The 18,533-nt window shown below is 45.3% G+C and overlaps 1 protein-coding gene across 1 annotated transcript in view; it reads right to left on the bottom strand.

Moving 5' to 3' along the window:
• Window positions 1-18,533, bottom strand: part of DIPK2B (divergent protein kinase domain 2B) — a 50,812-nt gene that overhangs the window by 23,099 nt on the left and 9,180 nt on the right. The window contains exon 2 of the mRNA XM_069945146.1: window positions 13,119-13,383. Coding sequence (XP_069801247.1) covers window positions 13,119-13,383 — 265 coding nt within the window. The remainder of the gene's footprint in view (window positions 1-13,118; window positions 13,384-18,533) is intronic.

Genomic DNA, 18,533 nt, shown 5'->3' on the forward strand with positions numbered 1-18,533 from the left:
TAACAGCTATACTTACTGTATCCAGGTCCAGTCTCCTGAAGGCAGCTATATAACAGCTATACTTACTGTATCCAGGTCCAGTCTCCTGAAGGCAGCTATATAACAGCTATACTTACTGTATCCAGGTCCAGTCTCCTGAAGGCAGCTATATAACAGCTATACTTACTGTATCCAGGTCCAGTCCCCTGAAGACAGATTTTCTGACTTGTGCTGGTTAAAAAACCCCAGACTAAACACAGGAATTCCGGCCAATACAGAGAGTCACAGCTCAATGTGTCCATCAATCACATGACTGCCTTCTCTCTGTGAGCGCTCAGATGGCCTGAGATACACAGGACTTCCTGTTTTCTGACTGTTTCCTGTTTTTTGAGAAAAAAAAAGAATCAGAAAACAGGAAGTGTTATGTTTTCTATTATAACTAAAAAATAAATAATGAATGTCAATTGCAAACTTGCTTTATATCACATCTACTTTTGATTTAGGTTTTGAAAGTTATAACGAGAGTGTCAGGACTGTGCGCTGGCGCACCTCGGTTCGGGCTGTGCGGCCGAGAAGGCGCTGAGTTGGTGTGGTTCCTGAACCCTGTCTGAACACAGGTTTATTTCAGGTTTGTTCAGCCCCACCCGTCTTGCTTGCTATGCCTTGGCAGCTTGCGTGTTAACCTGCTGCTGTGCAGGTGAGCTGTGTGGAGGATCAGGGGCAGGTCCAATCAGCTGCTGGACTGAGTGCCTGATCTTCCATAAATAGTGTGTGAGTCCAGCAGACAGTTCTGGCTATTAGTGTCCTGCTAGGCTAAGTGTATTCTATATGTGACTTGTAGTTCTCCTGACCTTTTTGCTTGTTCTTTGACTTCTCTATCTGCCGCCTGCCTTGACCTTTCTGCTTGACTTTTGACCCTTCCTTTGCTGCCCGCCATTGCTGACCCAAACTGTTGACCCCGAATTATTGTGTTTGTTTGTTTGCAGGGACCGCCTTCATGGTTGTCCGCAGCCGCCTAGGGCTGTCAGTGGCAAGTAGGCAGAGACAGTGGGTGGGAACAGCCAGGGCTCACTGTCTGTATCTGTCTTACAGCCCTTGCCACCATCCAGTGCTAACAGAGAGTGACACTTGAAGATTGCACAACGTTACCAGTTGCACATAGACCCTGGTGTTTTTGCCACATTTGAAGATACCATTGTTATAATTTACATGTGGTAGGTAGAGGGTCCAGTACCCTCAAACTGCTCCTTGGCCCAGAGGACTGCTTGACAAAGGGCCCATTGGGTACAAATGGGATACAGTTACTGTGTGGTGCCTTTCCTGGTGCTGTTACTGTGTGAAGCACAAAAGTGAGCACCATTGCTGTGTGTGGTCAGAATTATCATGTGGAAATCTATCTCTGTGTCACTGTTCCCACTATTTATATAAGGGGGGCTTTTACTGTGTGAAATTACTATTACCACTATGTCCATATGGGGCACTATTGCTTGGGGTCACTCATACCCTATGGTGCACTTTTACTTTATGGCATTACTATTGAACAACTATAATCGCCCATAAAAAAGAAGGTATACTTACCTATCCTGGTGCCTCCGCAGTGCTGCATCACTAGCTCTCTGATAGCTGCTGGACTTAATTTTCTCCTGTCCTACTGGTATGTCATAACCCAAGAGAAAGAACCCGCTTAACCAATGAGTGACTGCAGCACTATCCCGCCCCAGTCACAGACTTGCATGATTCCTGAGCCCGGGTCATGATGTTGCAAGAGCGGGAGCCAGAGGAGGCCGGAAGGGGTCCAAGAGCAGTTAGCAGAGGGACTAGGGACAGGTAAGTATACCTTTATTATGTTCCCCCAACCCCTTGCCTGCATAGATTTTTCGTTGTGGTTTGAGTTCTCCTTAAATAAATTTGTTGGTAGTATACTACAATTCAGATTCAGGCCCCTGGAATTTTAATGTAACAAAACCCCCATTTTGTAGCTCCAACATTGCAGCTCAGTATGTACACTTTTATTAGGTGTTAATGTTTTCTTATTCCAGAGCTGGTGACTTTACAGAGGACATATTGCTGCACAGAAAGGCTTTGGCATTAGAGGGTGTATTTCTATTAACAGTGTTAAATTCATTAAAAAAGCCTCATCTCAGGAACATTGGCTTGGGACAAATGGCATTTTACAGTTACAGGACTTGGATTAAATAACATTCTGTGAAATAAGAATTTTGGTAGACATAATGGAATTGTATAATTCTTTTTACTATATTGAAAAGTTTGGTCGTGATGGAAGAAAAATTCTCCTTGTCATTGTTTTACTGCACTGTGAACAATGGACTTCATTTCCTGACCTTGTGGCCCATAAAACCCATCACAATTCAACTTACTGTGACTGTCACGGAGACAAGAAAAGTGCATTGTGATTGGTTGCTGTTGAGAACAAGGACACTTTAAAGGGGTACTCCAGTCCAGGGGTATTTTTAGGCTATGGCTGGGGAGGGGGCGGTCACTTACCTCCCCGGTTCCAGCGCTGGGTCCCGGATTGCGCCGCCCAGTACACCCGTCCCGCAGCCGCTTCCTGGTGTAAGCTGTGGCATGAGATGTGACATCTCAAAGCAGCTCAGCCATTTATCGGAGTCCCGCCTTGGACGCTGAATGGCTGAGCTGCCTTGAGTAGTCACGTCTCATGCCGCAGCTCACACCAGGAAGCGGCCGCGGGATGGGTGTACAGGGCGGCACGATCCGGGATCCGGCACTGGAACGGGGGCCATAGCTCAAAAATACCCCCAGGCCAGAGTACCCCTTTAACTGTTAATTTGCTGTATAGAATATAGTGAAAAAGTAATGGCGACCATTGTACATTTAAAGCCACTCTGTATCGGCAACCCCAAATCTCTGGCATTCCGTGGTAGAGCTTGTCACGCCATGCCCATTTCGGGTGCCGGCCTGTCTCCCAGTGTTTGTATTTAGATGAAAAATGACTTTTGTTAATGTGGCGTGGCGGACAGTCAAATTGGCGTGACCTAGAGCATCAGTGCCCCAGGCTTGCGGCGTGGGGAGAGAGGTGCCGCAGGCCTAGGGCACTGATGCTCTAGGCCATGCCACTTTGACTACGCGCCCCTCCACATTGATAAACATCGTTTTTCTTCTAAATACAGAGAGACAGGCCAACCCTTGAACTGGCTTCAGTGTTAGGAGCTCTACAACGCAGTGCTGGTGGTTCAGGGGTGGCAAGGTGCCGATACAGAGTTGCTTTTAAGTGGTACAGTATAAGCCTTTATAGAATATAAGTTATTCTAAAATTCTATTCAATTTCTATTCTACTTTTTAAGGAAGCATATTTTTGTACATATTCATCAAATGTACAAAATTCTTACCTAAAGGCCTGGCAGACCTGGGTGATAAGGGATAAATGGTGTTGCTTAGAACTGTACCCTGCAGCCCCATGGACTTATAATGGAATGGCAGGACAGAGATTCCCGAGAGCCAGGGAGAGAAATGTGCTACCAAGCGGTTTCCCCTACTTATTCTCCTAATCCGCGGCTGGGGTCTGAACACTCACACCTAGACTGTTAAAAAATTTTGATATGTCCACAACATTTAAAAATTTTTTTTTACAGTAACAGTGCCCATTTAAAAACTGTACACAAATAATTAGGGCTCCTACTCAGTTATTAGTGGTGTACCCCATGGTTCAGTACAAATTTTTTTCCCCTGGTGCAGGGAAAGCTCGACACACCTCTGCCCTATTGAATGAAATAAAGACAGTGAGCCACATCAAGAGAAATAAGAGAGCAATTAAGAAGCAGTCTACCGACAGCTGTGTATGGCACCACTTTCAGCAAGCTCATGATTATGTTGAAGTGTCACTGTCGTGAGACATGTGTAGAGGACGTCCAACAGCATCCACTGGATACGCATACCCACTTGGGGATTATGGGTCTACCAACAGGCATCCATCTACTATTGCCAAATTAAGGGACCATTGGTGCTGCTGAACCTTTCTTCTTCTGAAGCCTTGATGTCATAGAGACTTGTCAAACGTTTTGATGGGTCCAGCTCTAAGTGTCCAGATCCATACCAATCGGGAGAACAACCCAGGAGAGGACCACGCTAAAAAGCATTTAGTTTATTTCATCATGGACATACAGCAGGCTGGAAGAAGTGTATTGCCCAAAACGTCCATCCCAGGACGTCTGTCTCCCTGATGTCCATGATGAAATGACAGTTTTATGACTCATCTAGTGGTGAGTGCCAGATTTTTTATCTTTTTATTGATGCATCTGGATACTTACCTCTGTCCGGAGCACCTCCACTGTGGCTTTTGTGCCCCAGGATGTGGATATAACTTTATGTGTGGACTAGTGCTGGCCATCTTTTCTCTACATTAATCACCAACTATTTTAATAGGCTGCCCCCCAGTTAATACCCTCCCAACTTAATTAACCTTGACCTTGTAGTGCTGTCTATGCTGAGCCGCTGCAGAAGGTGTTAAGAAGATGACAGCAGCAGGGAGCGGAGGGCAGCGGGCGGCCCAGGAACTGGAATTTGTGTTGGAGTGGCACAGGTAAGTATATATCACTGCTTTGTACACCACAGCCTCAGTAAAAGCATACATTAGTCACCTAAAGCGACTCTGTACCCACAATCTGACCCCCCCAAACCGCTTGTACCTTCGGATACCTGCTTTTAATCCAAGATCTGTCCTGGGGTCCATTCGGCAGGTGATGCAGTTATTGTCCTAAAAACAACTTTTAAACTTGCAGCCCCGTGCCCAACGGGCGTGGCCTATAGTGTGTATGCATTAGGCTGGCACAACCTCTCTGTCCCTGCTCCCCACCCTTCTCATCATTAGGAATGCTCCAGGCAGATTGCCTCCTATTCATTCCTGTGTCAGCAAGGCACATGGGCTGGATCGTTAACCCCTTAGCGACCCATGACGTATCTGATACGTCATGGTGCCGCTGGGGGTGTTCAGAGCGGGGTCCCGCCGGGACCCCGCTCTGAACGGCACTGATCCCGGCTGACACGTGCAGCCGGGCAGTGCCTCTATTAGCCGGCGCGGGTCCCGTTGCCGCGCCGGCTAATTAAGCCTCTAAGTGCAGCTGTCAAACCTGACAGCTGCACTTAGATGCTGTGCTCTCCGTGTCCGCGCGGGGGGGAGATCCGTTCTTCTGCCCGTGCCGGGCCTCAGCGTCGGAATGACGCTGATCTCGGCTCGGCAATAGATTGCTATGGCCTGCAGCAAGCCATAGTAATCTATGACCGATCTAATCGATCTTTGCTGTGTATATACACAGCATTGATCTCTATGAGAGATCAGTGCTGTCTATATACAAGTCCCCCAGGGGGGCTTCTAGTTACAGTAAAAAAAAAAAGTAAAAAAGTGTTTTTATTAATAAAAAATCCCCTAATAAAAGTCCAAATCACCCCCCTTTTCCCATTTTATAAATATAAATTAATAAATAAATAAATAAACATATTTAGTATCGCCGCGCACGTAATCGCCCGAACTATTAATTAATCACATTCCTGATCTCGCACGGTAAACGGCGTCAGCGCCAAAAAATTCCAAAGTGCAAAATTGCGCATTTTTGGTCGCATCAAATCCAGAAAAAATGTAATAAAAAACGATCAAAAAGTCGTATATGCGCAATCAAGGTACCGATAGAAAGAACACATCATGGCACAAAAACTGACACCTCACACATCCCCATAGACCAAAGGATAAAAGCGCTATAAGCCTGGGAATGGAGCGATTTTAAGGAACGTATATTTGTTAACAATGGTTTGAATTTTTTACAGGCCATCAGATACAATATAAGTTATACATGCTACATATCATAGTAATCGTAACGACTTGAGGAACATGCATAACAAGTCAGTTTTACCATAGGACGGACGGCGTAAATGCAAAACTCTCCGAAATCAAAACAAATTCATTTTTTTTTTCAATTTGACAGCGCAAATGATTTTTTTCCGGTTTCGCAGCATATGTTATGGAAAAATAATGCCTGTCATTGCAAAGTACAATTGGTTTCGCAAAAAATAAGCGCTCATATACGTCTCTAGGTGAAAAAATGCAAGCGCTATGGACTTTTAAACTTAAAATGGAATAAGCAAAAGCGCAAAAACGAAAATAGGCTTTGACCTTAAGGGGTTAAGCACCTGTGAATTGTTCAGCATGGAGAAAATGTTCCAGTGGCATTTCTAATGATGAAGAGGGTGAGGAGGAGGGACGGAGGGGTGGTACAAAGTTAGGGCACAGATACTCCTGTTGGGCACGGGGCTGCAATTTTAAAAGTTGTTTTTTATGACAATAACTGCATCACCTGCCGAACGGCCCGCAGGATAGATCTTGGATTAAAAGCAGCTATCCGACGGTACAAGTGGTTTGGGAGGTCAGATTGTGGGCTTTAAACCAGACAATACATTTAAGCCAGTGGGTGTTGGGTCAAAATGGTCAAAGAGTTTCCAAAATGGGGTCTTTTTCAGGGGTTTCCACTGTATTGGTAACTCAGGGATTGTGCACAGAGCCCTAAAACCAGTCCTGTCCTCTTAAGTCCACATCAGAAATGAACTGAAATTGATTTAAGTAATTTTCATGAAAATTTGCCATTTTGCTACAAAATGTCCAAGCCATTTTACACTCTTAAGCCATGTTAATACGTAATAAAACACCGGCCGTTCTGTGACCCGGCCATATCACAGAACGGCCGGTGTTACTGATGATCATCCCGGGTGATACTGCGGTACCAGACGGATGATCTCCACTACTATTGAATTCGGATGCATCCAAATTTACCGTTGCACACAATGGAGCGTGCATTGTGTGCACTGACAGGTTCTCTGCGGCCGCTATACAATTAATAGCGGCCGCAGAAAACTGACATGTCAGTTTTTTGCTGCGCCGCCAGCCATCCCAGCCAGGGTGTTACAAATCAGCACCAACAGCCGTGATTAATACTGAACTTACATTGTGTGAACATAGCCTAAAAAAGTAAAACGACATTTACCAAATGATGCCTCAATAAACTAAACATATTGTAAATGTGAACTATTAGCTCCCTGATGGGGAATTGCTAGCTTTTACATTTTTCCACAAATGATCGCTAAAGGCATCAACCAATATTTATTTCTAACATAAAGTGGAAGGTGTCATGAAAAACAATCTCAGAATCACTTGGATAAGTTAAAGGGGTTATCCAGGGTTAGGAAAACATGGTTACTTTCTTCCAGAGACAGCACCACGCAGGTTTTACCACTCAGTTCTAATAAAAGACTGAGTGGTAGAGCTGTGCGAGCTGTGGCTGCTGGAAAGGATGATGGCAGGGGGATGCTCAGTGTCCCTCCAGTGCCCTGTGTCCCTCAGTGTCCTTCTGCCATCATCCTCTCCAGCAGCCAAAGCCTGCACAGCTCTGGGAATCGGAATCATGTTATCCAGGAAGTGACATCACCATGTTATCCAGGAAGTGACATCACCATGTTATCCAGGAAGTGACATCACTATGTTTATCCAGGAAGTGACATCACCATGTTATCCAGGAAGTGACATCACCATGTTATACAGAAAGTGCAGGGAAAAAAGCACTTTATAAGCATTTACCGTAATAATTGTATATTGGTGATTTGTATAATTTTTTTTTTTGGGGGGGGGGGGCAATACAATAAAATACTAATAAAAAATTTTGCTGAACCTAATTGCAGACAACACCAGAACTGGAGACAAGAGTGGTGCTATCTCTGGAAGAAAGTGGACATTATATTTCTAACTCCTGGATAACCCCTTAAAGCATCACAAAATTATTAGTGCTTAAAGTGAGACTGGTCAGATATGAAAAATGGCTTTTGGGCTTTAAGCCTGGTCCTTAAAGGGGTATTCCTATTTCGACTTACATAGTTAAACTTGTAGGACTTTTGCATATACAATCATTTAGCAAACTTGCCTCTTTCTCCTGATATGCTGCTCTATCCCTCCCATTGTTGACAGCTTATTGTATAGGTACTGTATCTATATACCCTATATCCCTATACATATACCTATGTCCTTATACATATACACTATGAGGGGAGTTACCTAAAGCTCACTTGACCAATATTTTACAAACGCAAAAAACATTATATTAATGTCTGGAGATAAAGAAGAAGTCATGAAATTGCTTTGGCTTTCTATAAAGAAGGGTATTCTGTTCTTGGAAAGACAAACTACTACTGAGTTATAACCTGTATGTGAAACCCAGAGTCGTGTTTCTTTTTTCGGTGGTTTAGGTGCAACCACTTCCACAGGATGCCGGCTGATTTCTCTAGATAAGAATATACGCATAGAAAGTGGAGCGCGCTTGTTCTCAAAGATAAGAAGCACCTCAAAGGTTCTATCCTGTTTACCACCATATAGTAGAAAGATTCTGCAGCACTCCAAATAGGTGAAAACAAAAACAAACAAAAAAATAACAACAGAAAACAAACTGCATTTTGTTCCCCTCTTAGTACTGTTTTCATACGTGACAGCTTAATGTTTCCCCCCTTACCAATACTAACTTTTAATGTTGCAATCTTTTTTTACTATATTTAATTGGAGCCTCTCATCTGACTCTCAAGGTGGGGGGTGGGGGTGTATACCAACAAAGCACAACAATCACTGAGCTCAGGGAGATCAGTGAGAAAAATCCAATGGAGTACTCATTCAAGAGTCTCCACTGAGTGCCCCCTACAAAATTTGAATATGCAAAGAAGGGGTCCATGAAGCCTCAGTTGTGAGTCTCAAAACACAGGAATAGCTAGATCTAGATCCAGAGAAGGAAGCCCATTGCCAAGGGGTGCCTCCCAGTGGGGAGAGCACCAAACCACCCTGATACGTAGCCCCTTAAGTCCCCACTCTGTTGCGAGCATTGGGATATAAATAGGCAAACACCAGGGTGGCCCCTTTAGGCCAAAGTCTAACTCTGTTGCAAGTGTAATGACATCAGACAAGGGGTACCTAGGCTAGGATGGAGGCCTAGCCTTGATAATTCCATTCTCAGTGACTAACAGCAGAGAGAGGCATATCAGCCATGTACAGGTGGCTTTAAATGAGCAGTGTGCCTTTTATATTGGCCATCGCAAGCAGTATAATTGGTTGGGATCTCTAAGGTTGGATCTAGGGATGGTCCTAACCTGCCGAGGTTCAGGTTCGTACGAGCCCGAACTCTTGACAATGATTCCCGCTGTCTTCCCGCTCCGTAGAGAGGGTGGATACAGCAGGAGGACTGCCTGGAAAACTGGGATACAGCCATAGCCATAGGCTGTATCCCAGTTTTCCAGGTGGTCCTCCCGCTGTATCCACCCGCTGCACGGAGCGGCCAGACAGCGGGAATCTGATGCCGGGCGTTCGGGTTCATACGAACTCGAACCTCAGCAGGTTCGGACCATCCTTAGTTGGATCCATCATTGGTTGCATTTGTTGTGTGAAAGAACTGAGAACACAGAAGAAATGCTCCATGGGTTCAGTCCAGAGAATACACACACGAGGGAAAGCAAAGTAACTAGAACTATATATACTTTTTAATATATAAACAACACTTAGGCTGGGTTCACACTAGGTTTTTTGCAATCCATTGTATCTATCCGTTTTTCCATTGACTTCCATTATAAAAAAAAAATGTATTTAAATGCATCAGGTTTTTTCTAAACATACAGAAAAGCATAGTCGACCACATTTTTGTGTACGGAAAAAAAAGGGGGATGTGTTTTGATGAGTTTTCTTTAGAATGGAAATCAATGGGAAAACTGATGCACACAAATGCATCCAATTTCCATACTTTTTTCCATCTGTTTTTTTGCAAGAATGGATGGCAAAAAAAATGTTGTAAAAACTTAGTGTGAACCCAGCCTTACTAGTAAGTCCTGGAGCATGCTTGGGTTCATCCAGTTGCCCGCGCTTTCCACTGTCTCCACATCCTGTCAGGTCCCACGACGTCACCCTGCAGCTGTCATCGACCTCCAGGCTGTGGTGAGTGCCCGGGGTCGGTGGGGGACACGCTGGGGTATTCGGGTCACGTGGGGCCGCCACACGCGACCCAATCACCCCACTCACTCACCACAGCCTGGAGGTCCATGACAGCTGCAGGGTGACGTCGTGGGACCTTACAGGATGTGGAGACAGCGGAAAGCGTGGGTCGGCTGCGGCGTGGGACAGGTGAGCGGCTGGTTGGGGGGGTGCGCGATGCCGGCCATCACTCAGGGGGCGGCCGCCTGAGGTTTGCCTCAGGCGGCAGAGACCCCGGAATCGGCCCTGCCCAGCAGTAATCAAATGCAGAGCATTAAAGTTGCGTCGAACCCAAGCATGCTCAAGGTTCCCTCATCTCTATTCATATATAGTATTTCCATCAGTCTTTCAGTCTGTTTTTTTTTTTAACCAAAACCAGGAGTGGGTTTAAAAAAAACCTGAAACTGTGCACCTCTTTCCATTATAGTTTTTCACTGCCGGTTCCTCTCCTGGTTTGGCTACAAATTCCGTCCGGGTTAACACTAGGGATGGGCGGACCATTGGACTAGTTGCGATCCCGCGGCCAGCATATTCCAAGGAATTCAACAGCGATTCCCTGGAATATCCTGGCCGCATATTCCTGTGAGCGCAACTATGCGGTGGGGATCAAAGACATGATGAGAGAGCTCATCTCTAGTTAACACATGGTGAACGGGTGGTGTTACTGAAGATCATCCCGGCGGTACTGCAGTACTGGCCAGATGATCTTGATATCTGTTGAATGCCGGTGCACCCGTGTGCCGGAGCCACACTCTCCATTGTGTAAACGGACATGTCTGTGGGGCCGCTATTCAATGAATAGCGTCCGCACAAAAGTGACATGTCAGTATTTTGTGTGGCCGGTTGGAATCCCGTCCAGAGCGTATAATATGGGATTCAATTCATTCAAATACAACGTATGTTTTTTTGCATAAATCATGGCTGTTGTTGCAATGAAACGGCCATGATTTATGCAAAACATACGTTGTGTGAACATGGCCTTTGTGTAAACATAGCCTAAATAGTTTGCAGACCTATGTTACCTATGATACAAAATCCCAAGTAGATTACACCACGTCTCATGCTGACAGCCCCCAGTAGGTTAATTGTTACTTTTATCACATATCGACTATTATTAAACAAATGTGTCACTCTGGTATAAATAAAGGCTTCAATCATCTTCCAATCACATGAGATGCATCTCACACTAATTGCTGAGGAAGCAAACGTTTTGCCTTTTCACAAAATCTTCCTTGAAATGTTATCCCGCCAAGGCTCCCAATCCTCGGAGTTATGTTAATTGCATTTTGCACATGTCCTCATTAGCTGCTTCTGTAATTACTATAAGATTCCCCAGCAAATTTGATGTAAATACCAGCAATCAAAATATTTACAAGAGTGAATTCAGGATTTTCCCCAAAATAGCGAGAACAGACAATATACTATAATATACATACCTAACAGATGGCTGATTCAATCAGTACAAACACGTTTCTTGCCGCGTACATTTCGCAGCCCTCTTTTTGAGTATCAAAGCAGCAGTGGCAAGTTTATTTTGTTGCTTATGCTTTTCACTTGCTTTCACTTTGTTTTTCAACTGATACTTTATTTTTATTTTTTATTGTTTTCTAACCATAATTAGTTGTGGATACGGGGGGGGGGGGGGGGGGGGGATTTATTAATACTGGCATCTCTAGTCTCAAGAGAACCAGGCCCTAGCCCCTATTCTGTACCACACCGTGTGGAAATTCCTTGGTAAAACTATTAGGGTATGTGCACACTACAGAATCCCAACGGAACACCCGTCATGAATTCCGCAGCTCACACCAACTTGCAGGCTGTCGCCCGCGTCTTTGATGCTCCCATAGGCTTCATTCTATGGTTTGACAGATTCCACTGTCTGCCCGAAGAATGAGCTGGTTCATTCTTTGGGCAGACGGCGAAATCTGGCAAACCATAGGATGGAGTCTATGGGAGCAGCGGAGATGCGCACGGCCACCAGAGTCCTTGCTGCTTAGGGCTGTATTACACGGAAAGATTATTGTGCAAAAAATTGTTATATTGTTCAAATTTAAGGGATAATCTTTCCGCGTGTATGCAGGCAATGATGAAACGACCAATAAAAATTTGTTTGAATGTTGTTGTGTCAGGAATGTGCAGTAAGACTAGTGTGAACTGGGCCTGTTTTTATTTTTTGTGTGACACACCCACTTGCCTTTCAGCTTCCTGGCAATGCAGGAGTTACATTGCTCACTGCTAGCCTTGATTGCTGCAGCTGAGCAGCGTGGTTTGATTGACACATGCCTCTGCCTGTCCGGAACCTTGAGGATCTGAGCGTCGGTCCAATGGGGATACAGACCGGGCTCTTGATCCTCATAAATGAAAGCAGAGCCAGTCTTTCCCTGCTGGCTATTAAAGTTCATACAGTTCCCCCTGTCTATTCCTGTGAACCCGTTCCTAATTCCTCTGCTTGCTCGACCTGTTACCCGACCTCCCGCCTGACCTTTGACTATCCGATTGTTCTCTGATTTTGTACTGTGCTGCCCATTTGGTTCTGACTTGGATTGTTGACTCTCCTTTATTGTGTTTGTTTGTCTGTCTTGTTCTGTGTTAGACTTATACAGTATAGGGCACGTCTTTGTGGTTGTCCGCGGCTGCCTAGGGCTGTTTGAGGCAAGTAGGTAGGGACAGTGGGTGGGTTCAGACTTAGGGCCCACTGTCTCGTCTCATCCCTACCTCCCCATCCTGACACGTTGATCGCATCTCTTTACTGACCATGAAATCATTGTGCGCAAATCTAATTGAAACAACAAAATTGTCTCAGTGAAGGAAGGTGCAAAACGAATGTCTTTATTTAGTGTTGTAAAAGCCACAGGAGCAAACAAGGATACACTATCTTCAGGCTATCTAATTAACGACTATTGTTCTGTGTATCATAATAAACCTTTTTTAGGTCGTTCCCAAAAGCTAATTTGCAATCGTTTATCATTAATGGGAGAAAAGGAAAAATTCCTTCGTCTAATAAGACCCTAATAGACCCATGAATGTGACTTAGCTAAATACCAGACAGAGCCCCCAGAAATACCCAGTCCTTTACCACTGAATCACAATGTACTCATTTAATATAAATAACACAAACACCCACTTGTACTAAATCCGGGGTTAACCGTTTCGCTGCCATCCACTTCTGAAACCTCTCTGTCCTCCTTAGTATGTCTTCAATGCTGCAAGTTTTCTTCTTGGTGGAAGTTCTGCAGATCCTCTGGTCGGCCAAGTCATGTTGCCTTTTACTAGATAATCGAGAAATCTCAATAGGTCTCCAGCTTTCTCCATCATCCGTATAGTTCCCAGTAATGCTATGAAAATCGGAAGGTGGAAGCCATTTGTGTGGAGCGAGCCAGCTGTGAAACCTGGGGCGACAGAGAGTAAGTATTAGTTCTTAGATTACAAATCTATTGACAGCTGTACAAAGCATACATTGTGCAAAGTTATGGAATATGCTGGTGTATAATTAACATCAAAGTCGTTATTTACATACTGTCAGTTATTATATTGTATGTATTCGTTTACTTATTATAGGACTTCTTATATTTGTATTGTATAAGGTTAATCTTGCATGCTCCTGTAATATGTCTTGACTAGAGATGAGGGAATCGGGTTCGGGTTCGAGTCGATCCAAACCCGAAAGTTCGGTATTTGATTAGCGGGGGCTGCTGAACTTGGATAAAGCTCTAAGGTGGTCCGGAAAACATGGATACAGCCAATGACTATATCCATGATTTCCACATAGCCTTAGGGCTTTATCCAAGTTCAGCAGCCACCGCTAATCAAATGCCGAAAGTTCGGGTTCGGATGGACTCCAGCATGCTCCAGGTTCGCTCATCTCTAGTCTTGACATCATTTCTCAACTGTTATTTGGGCTTTGTTTCCACATTGGTTTTTTTTCCCCGCTGTTTTGTGTCAGGTTTTTTGGACAGATGTCATTTTGGCACCAAAATGCATCAACGACTGTTTTTTGGTGCCAAAATGCTGGCCGCCTAGAAACAAACGGCTGCGAAACGGCCAGAAAAGTTGTTGTAGGAACATCTTAAAGTGAATCTAGTAGAAGGTTATTTGGATGGGCAGTCCATTGTCCCACTTTTTCGTTATATGTAAATGAGGCGGTTCAGTGCACTGGGGATGGTCCTGTAGCCCTCAGTGCACCAATCCACCTGCCCACCAGCTCTTGCAGCATCTCCGTATGAATATTTGTAACAGTGCTCTAGCTGCCACCCTTCAACACATTGGACCCTTGTGGATCTTCATAAGGAGGTGTCCTGCAGGAATCAGCAGGCAGATCAGTACAATAAGGTGTACAGGAGCGCCCCAGTGGACCTTCTAAATAAAGCTCGGGTCGCACTCCCCATCCTCTGCCCTTTTAGAATCTATCAGCAAGCCAAATCCATGTAACCTGTTGCAAGATTCACTACAATCTTTAAAAAATTTTTAGGTATACATTTTTTTATATATATCATTTTATAGCATTGCGTGCTCCCAGATTACAATAGTGTTTTTTTGCCTTGTATCCGTTTCTGATATATAGGAGTTTGGGTAATCTTTCTATGTACAATCTGACTGTGGGCCCTGGGGATGTCATTATATTGGAATATCATATCACCTAGTTTTCTCTCCTGTGTTGTCTGTATGTGGATCAATTTTCTGTTTTATAATTATTTTTTTTTTTAAATCCCAATAAAATTTTTACTATAAGAACAATTGTCTTTTAAGTGTGATCGTTGTCTTTGTATACCGGGGCCAGCTACGTTCCAGTTGCTGCATCACTGTCATACATATATTCAGTATGATGCATCAATCAATGTCCTTGTCAGGAACTTACCCGACCGCGCTCCAGCGACGTCTGCCCCGGCCGGAGCGCAGCGCCGCCTTCCTCTCCTGGGCCGGGTGACGTCACGGAGACCCGACGGCGTCCTTGGTTACCAGGGACGCCGCGGGCTCCGATGACGTGCGGCGGCTCAGATGAGCATTGTATGCTCAGCTAAGTAGTATTAGGCTCAAGCTGAGTGGCAGACGCCTCTGCCACCCGGCTTGGGCTTCTCACGGGCTTCTCACCTTAAACATGTTCGTGCTGTCATGGAGCTTCTGAGAATTAATAATCTTTGTGCCAAGTTGTCAAAATGCCAATTCGGTATCCAAGAGGTTTCATTTTTGGGGTACTGTATAACCCCAAACTCGTTTGGTATGGACCCACTAAAGGTGGTAGCCATTGAAAACTGGGAGCGACCCAATAACCTAAAGGCTCTGCAGAGGTTCCAGGGCTTCGCAAATTACTATAGAAAGTTCATCAAGGGGTTCTCAATTATAGCCAAACCTCTCACGGATTTGACCAAAAAAGGGGCGGATCTAGTTAACTGGTCCTCAGAAGCCATTCAGGCATTTAACAGACTTCGGCATTGTTTCTCAGAGGCTCCCGTGCTGGCACAGCCGGACTTTGATTGTCCTTTTATTGTGGAGGTTGACGCACCGGAGGTAGGGGTGGGCACCTGCGTCCGGTGGCATTCTTTTCTAGGAAGTTTTCTCAAGCAGAGAGTAATTATGATATTGGTAATCGTGAGTTACTAGCCATTAAGATGGCCTTCGATGAATGGAGGCACTTCTTAGAAGGTGCCAAGCACAAGGTGAAAGTGCTTACAGATCATAAAAACTTGGTGTATCTGGACAGTGCTAAACGTCTCACTCCACGCCAGGCTAGATGGGCCCTGTTTTTCATGCGGTTCAATTTTGAGGTCATGTATCGGCCTGGTTCCAAAAACATCAAGGCTGATGCCTTATCGCGCAGCTTTGACATCGAGAGCTCTCCCAGGAACCAGTCTGATACCATATTAAACCCTGGTGTTGTTGTATCAGTTCTGCAGCCAGACCTAGTGACACAGATCGCGGAATCACAGACCCTGGCACCCCATAATACTCCAGAATCTCTTCTATTTGTACCCCTGAATCTTTGCCTCCGGGTCTTGGAGGAGATTCATAGTTCGGTTTTAGCTGGTCTATCAGGGGTGGCAGGCACAAAGTATTTGCTTTCACGACACTACTGGTGGCCATCATGGGCCCGGGATGTTAAACTTTTTGTTGAAACTTGTGAAACATGTGCTAGGTCCAAGGTTCCTCGTAGGCCACCTGAGGGTCTCCTTCACCCTCTACCTATCCCTACGAGACCTTGGACGCACATTTCCATGGATTTTGTCACGGACTTGCCACTGTCTAAGGGGAAAACCGTAATATGGGTGGTATTAGACAGGTTTTCTAAGATGTGCCATCTTATACCTCTGTGTAAACTTCCTAACGCTCGTACTCTAGCTACGTTGTTCATCAACCATATTTTACGTTTACATGGTGTCCCTGAGAACATTGTCTCTGACAGGGGTGTTCAGTTTGTGGCCAGATTCTGGAGGGAGTTCTGTGGTAAGCTGGGGATCTCTTTGTCCTTCTAATCTGCGTTCCATCCTCAAACCAACGGACAGACTGAGAGGATCAATCAATCCCTAGAACAATTCCTTAGGTGTTTTGTGGCAGATGCTCAAGACAGATGGAGGGATTTTATTTCACTTGCCGAATTTGCCCTCAATAATCATGTACAACGTTCCATTAACATGTCGCCGTTTTATTGTAATTATGGTTTTAACCCTAGGTATTCATCCACCCACTCCGCCGAATCTGTGAATCCCTCAGCGGAAGCCATATATTTAAAACTGTGCACAGTTTGGGCCCAAGCTTATCAGAGCTGGGTTAAAGCCCAAGAATCATACCATAAACGGGCTAATAAAAGACGCATATCTGGCCATCATTATGTACTGGGCGATAAGGTATGGCTCTCAACCAGAAATCTGAGATTGAGGGTGCAATCAGGGAAACTGGCACCCAAATATATTGGTCCATATACTATTGTAGAGGTAATCAATCCTGTCACCTTCAGATTGAAACTACCTACATCTCTTCTAATTCATTCAGTATTCCATAAATCACTGTTGAAGAAGTATGTGCCGCTGATCTCTCCGTCATCTCCTCCTGCTCCACTTGTCATCCAGGGTGAGTTGGAGTATGAAGTGGAGAAAATTCTAGACTCACGTTGGGTCCAGGGCTCACTTCAGTATCTTGTCCACTGGAGAGGCTTTGGACCAGAAGAGCGCACATGGGTTTCAGTTAGAGACATGCACGCTCCCTTGCTGGTCCGGCAATATCATGCACGGAACCCTTCCAAGCCTGGTCCAGTAAATAAGGGTCCTGAGGCCCCTCCTGGAGGAGGGGGTAATGTCAGGAACTTACCCAACCGCGCTCCAGCGACGTCTGCCCCGGCCGGAGCGCAGCGCCGCCTTCCTCTCCGGGGCCGGGTGACGTCTCGGAGACCCGACGGCGTCCTTGGTTACCAGGGACGCCGCGGGCTCCGATGACGTGCGGCGGCTCAGCTGAGCATTGTATGCTCAGCTGAGTAGTATTAGGCTCAAGCTGAGTGGCAGACGCCTCTGCAACCCGGCTTGCAGCCTACACATGTGATTTGATCAGGACCCAATCACATCCTGGTCTGGGCTCCTGGTCCTGTATTTAAAGAGCCAGCGGTCATTCACTAATCGCTGGCTATTAGGTGTATTCCTGGTCCTCTCCCCTGTATATTCCTGCATTCCCCGTCCTATCCCTCCTACTGCTCGACTCGTTATTCTGACCTCCCGCCTGACTTGTGACTACTCTTTTGGATTGCTGATTTTGTACTGCGTTGCCCGTGTGGTTTGACCCGGCCTGGTTTACTATTCCTTATTGTGTTTGTCTGTCCGTATTGTTTTGTGTACCACGTATATAGCGCAGGGAACGTCTTTGTGGTTGTCCACGACCACCTAGGCTTGGCTGAGGCAATTAGGCAGGGACAGTGGGTGGTTCAGATAGGGTTGTGTCTGTGTTAGTCTGACAGTCCTAGCTAGGGATGAGGGAACCTGCTGAAAGTTCGAAGGTTCGCTCATCTCCAGTCCTAGCAATAAATCAATACACTGCTGACTTCAACATTTCAGACAACAATAAATACAACAGTGACACCTAGTGGGGAAAAACACAAAATACAATCTCCTTTATCCCCTTTTGTGTTAACCTGAGAGAGTTACTTTACATAGGTGTATAGAACTTAGTGGCACAACTGTGCTGGGACACTACAATGACAGTGACATATATCCAGTGATATCCAATGTCAATTCTTTGAGCGGAGAGCAACAGAAGCGGACGCGCGTGTTCCCTACCATAGAGACACTGAGGTAGGTGGGATTCCCCTGCGGGGAGCTCCGCTGCGGAATTCTGTCTGTTTTGATCAGTGTGAACAGGCCCTTAGAGTGTAAGCTCTTAGAAGCAGGACATGTATTGTATGCACAGCTGAAGGTCTCATGGGTTAACTGTTTTGTGTCCCCGCTATGTTTTTCCTATCCCAGGTGCAGGCTTGTTTCCCTCAATTTTCCTCCTATCCTGCCTCTTCTTTCTTCTCTACACACAGCCCCACCAATCACACGCTAGTTAAGGTAACCCGATA

This window comes from Dendropsophus ebraccatus, chromosome 11 (assembly GCF_027789765.1).
Source record: "Dendropsophus ebraccatus isolate aDenEbr1 chromosome 11, aDenEbr1.pat, whole genome shotgun sequence".
In the NCBI taxonomy this organism is placed as follows: Eukaryota; Metazoa; Chordata; class Amphibia; order Anura; family Hylidae; genus Dendropsophus; species Dendropsophus ebraccatus.